Below are 4,364 nucleotides of genomic sequence, written 5' to 3'. Positions count from 1 at the left end.
CCGCTTCACAACAGCTCCTCTCATCAAATTTCATATTGCTCAATTATAATTTCTGTCACTGGATGAAGACAGGGAAATAAAAAAGTAACTCCTAGCCTAATCCCTGAGAGACTCCCAGAGAAAACTGACTACAAAGAATCACCCTCAGTAGAGAGGAGCACAACAAACCCAGTGGTGAAGATGTGCAGAAATCCACTAATTTTTTTTTGTTTTGTTTTTGTTGTTGTTGTTTGGGTTTTGGGCCACACCCGTTTGACGCTCAGAGGTTACTCTTGGCTATGCTCTCAGAAATCGCCCCTGGCTTGGGAGAACCATATGGGACGCGGTGGGATAGAACCGCGGTCTGTCCTATGCTAGCGCTTGCAAGGCAGACACCTTACCTCTAGCACCACCTTCCCGGCCCCAAATCCACTAAGTTTTTAAATGAAAACAGTAACATGGAATGCTCACCCAACACCACTCCTTTCTGTAATTCTTCAAAAAAAACTTATACTAATGAAACCACGGTGAGAAAGGGTAGTCAGCTCAAAGAACTGATGGCACAGGGAATCAACAAAGTACCAGAAATTAGGAAAGCTGAAACAAGAAAACTCCATGCAAAAGCGACAGAAATGAAGAGTGTACTAGGTAATATTCAAAACTCAACAGAAACTCTGAACCGAATAACAGCAGCTGAGAAAAAGATACAGGCGCTCCAACATGAGATGGAGGAAACCTCTAGAAAACAACAAAAGATAGAAAGAAAAAAAAAGTCTGTAAAGAAACTAAAGCACCCAGAAAATTATGGGATGAATTCAAGAGAAACAAGTTAAGAATTACCAGAATCTCTGAAGAAAAGAAAAAGCAAATATGGTTAAAATTAAAAAATTTAAAAAAAGAGTAAATTTAAAAAATCATAGTTATGGTGTAGAGTCTGTCTGTCTATCTGTCCGTCTGTCTGTCTGTCTGTCTGTTGAACGGGGCAGACGGATCTCACTGCCCAGCTTGACCCAGGATTCGGGATCGCGGGGACACAGGCCCATTGTGACGATCCGTTTGGTCCGACGTGAAGGTTCGAACCATCCAGGCCGCAGGTCCCTAAGACGTTGCCGGCGGATTCGTGTCCACGTCGCCAGTGCCCAGCTCCCCTGGGACTAGGACCCTACGCCTTTGTCCCCAGGGATGTGAGTCTGAAATAGCCATTCATTTCAGAATAAGAAAAAAAAAAAAAAAAAAAAGCTTGAAAAGTTGGCGAAGATCTAGTGTATTCTGCCCTCAAAGCAGAAGCTCAACAAGACCTAGGAAATGCACAATTTTAAGGATGAGTTAACATGGCCCATTTGTTACAGAATTTTTGAAGACTCTTGTGTGCTGCCATGCTCTCACACATTCTGTAAAACTTGCTTAGAAAGCATTCTTCAGGCATCATGTAACTTTTACATAGGGAGGCCTTTGCAGATCCCACTCAAGTGCCCTAACTGCAGAAGCATGATTGAGGTTACTCCTTGGGGCATAGACTCTTTACCGGTCAATTTTGCATTAAGGGGTATTATCGAAAAGTACCAGCAAGAAGATCACCCGGAAATTGCCACCTGCCCTGAACACTACATGCAACTATTAAGTGTTTACTGTCTGCTGGATATGAAGCTGATCTGTGGGCATTGCCTTACTATGGGCCAGCATAAGGACCACCCAATAGATGGCCTCAACCGCGCCTACCTCAAGGAGATGGAAGCACTGAAGATATTGCTTCAGCAGTTGAGTGATGTTCACTGGACAGACCTCAGCCATCTGATTCAGAAGCTTGAAGAAGAGAAATTGAACTTGGAGAGGATGGTCCAAGGGGATAAGGGAGTCGTTCTTCAGTACTTCAAGGAGCTTAGTGATGTATTGGAACAGAAGAAAAAGCTGTTCCTAACTGCCCTTTGTGATGTCAGCAAAAGGATCCATCAGGTATATATGCCCCAAATCGAAAGAATGAAAGAGTTGCAAGAGCAGCAGCTTGAATTAATCGCCCTGGCAACATCTTTACAGAAAGAAAGTCCCCTTGAGTTTCTTGAGAAAGTAGATGATGTTCGCCAGAGGATCCAGATGCTAAAGCAAAAACCCCTACCCCAAATCCTGCCTGTCCATATCCACCCACGAGCTATCCAGGTATTGAAGGAAGATTGGAGCAGAACAGAAATTAAGCAAATCAAGCAACTGCTAATTCCCAAAATAAAGATTGAAAAGGATGACAATGACAAAGAAGCTGAACTTTTTAAGATTCTAAATATTGTTATTGTCACAATGATTTTAGTGATACTGTTATCAGTCCTCTGTTTTAACCAGCACATAATAACCATTTTAAATTAAATTACTTCACTGTATTTCTCGAAAGTCTCTTTATCTGTTTACCAAATCGTATCGAACAGCCTGCATGATGTAAAGAATATCGTGTGTCACATTTTATATTTACCGACGGAATTCACATGGAAGCCAGTTTTTTGTTGAAAATTTAAACCTGACTAGTTTGAATAGGTTTATTCTGTGCAACCAAGACTAACCGTCCCTAAGTGGAGAAACAGGGGTAGCTAGCATAATTAGCAAACTAAACCTTATTATAGTGCCAACAAATATAAACATGTAAGCTTTATGGATCCTGTTGGGTAAAAATGTGTCAACGTTTTTCGGAAATGAGACGTCTTTTGTTTCAACCTAAAAACTAAAACCCAAGTATTATTTGAGTGCTAACTGATTATTCCAATTAATTGGCTTTTTTGACTCATTATTTAAAGAAAGACATTGATGTGACATTTAAAGAAAGACATTGATGCCAGTGATGTAACCTGTACTAAGCAATAGTTATACTGGCATTGATGTGATTTCAAGTCTTGTACTAATATTATATTTATATAGTTTTATATGTATATACTTAATTTTGAAAGTTCTGATGTTTTACTTTGCATATGGCTTGAAGCTTTTGAGTGGCAGAATAAGGATGGTAGACTTTAAGATAAAACGCCTCAAATGATGGGGGGGGGTTATTCACATTAAATTTGTTTCTGATCAGATATTTCTGACCTAGGTTAATGTATTCTAGAGAGATCGATAAGTTCTTACCAATATTTATTCTTAGCAATGTTTCTATTCCTAATAAAGATAATAATATTCTTGGAAATAAAAAAAATCATAGTTAAGGGGCCAGAGTGGTGGCACACGCAGTAAGACTTTTGCTTTGCACGTGGCTGACCTAGGACTGACCACAGTTTGACCCCCTGGCATCCCATATGGTCCCCCTAGCCAGGAGGTTTTTCTGAGCACATAACCAGGAGTAACCCCTGAGCATCACTGGGTGTGGCCAAAAAAAAAAACCAACAAAACAAAACTACACAGAAAAATAAACCTAGGTAAGAATTTCTCAGAGCTGAGGAATACAGACACCAAAATTCAACAGACCCAAAGGATCCTAGCCAAAACAGATTCTGTTAGAAAACTCCAAGGCACATTGTTCTCATAATGACAAAAACCAAAGACAGAAATAGAATACTAAAGCAGAAATTAATTTGCATGCAAAGGAAAGCTCATAAGATTCTGAGCAGATCATCAAATGCTTGATGATCATTCAGGTTTGAATCAATAATACAGAATTTTGAGGCAAGCAATAGCTTAGAGAATTCATGGCCTTGAATTCAGTTTTTCAAGAAGCATTAAAGGAGCTTCTTTAAAAATAAGACATACTTCCAGCACTTAACACTGATATGACATTCAATTATGGTGCTCATGGTTGCCCTCTACTAGGTAAAGAAAGATTTGCTTACTTTCAGCTTACCCAAGAGATTGTATATATTTCCATTTCATTTATATTGAATGTTCTATGTCTTATCAGGTGTTATGTTTTTGTTATTTTTAAGCAGCAATTGAGATTGTTACTATAATCTTTAACTTATTAATGCAGATACTTAAGCAGTACCTATGATATGTTTCTAGCATAATGCCAGTATTTCCTTTCATAAGACAAAACACACTTAGATATACTTTCACAGACTTCATGTACTAGCTTGTATTCTCTCTTGAACATGTACTTTTCTTTCTCTCCCTTCACATCTTTCTTAGTAAGTTTCAATAAAAACTACCTTGAAAACTTTTTTTTTCAGTTAACTAAGATTTTTTTTTATTGAAGCTTACTTAAAAAAAACATGAGGGAAAGGAGAATGTGTTTTCTCTAGTGTAGAATAAGCAATAAAATAAAAGATATAACCAAGTAAAATATGTTTTCAAGAGAGAACACAAGCTTGACGAGCAAGGCTAAACTTTTCTCAATTCTCTTCACTCTAAATTTTACATTTCTAGAATTTTTAAATACATTAGCATAGGCTTATTCATAGTATTAATTTTAAATTTAT

General features: G+C 38.1%; 1 protein-coding gene across 1 annotated transcript; it reads left to right on the top strand.

The window, feature by feature from the left end:
• The first annotated feature begins 1,284 nt into the window (after positions 1 to 1,284).
• LOC126009515 (tripartite motif-containing protein 59-like) lies at positions 1,285 to 2,472 on the top strand. The gene is given in 1 exon segment (XM_049773969.1): positions 1,285 to 2,472. A coding segment is annotated over 1 exon segment (1,188 nt).
• Positions 2,473 to 4,364: the final 1,892 nt, after the last annotated feature.

This window comes from Suncus etruscus, chromosome 5 (genome assembly GCF_024139225.1).
Source record: "Suncus etruscus isolate mSunEtr1 chromosome 5, mSunEtr1.pri.cur, whole genome shotgun sequence".
Taxonomy (NCBI): domain Eukaryota; kingdom Metazoa; phylum Chordata; class Mammalia; order Eulipotyphla; family Soricidae; genus Suncus; species Suncus etruscus.
The sequence above is the reverse complement of the archived record's forward strand: the minus strand, read 5'-3'. Positions and strand labels throughout refer to the sequence as shown.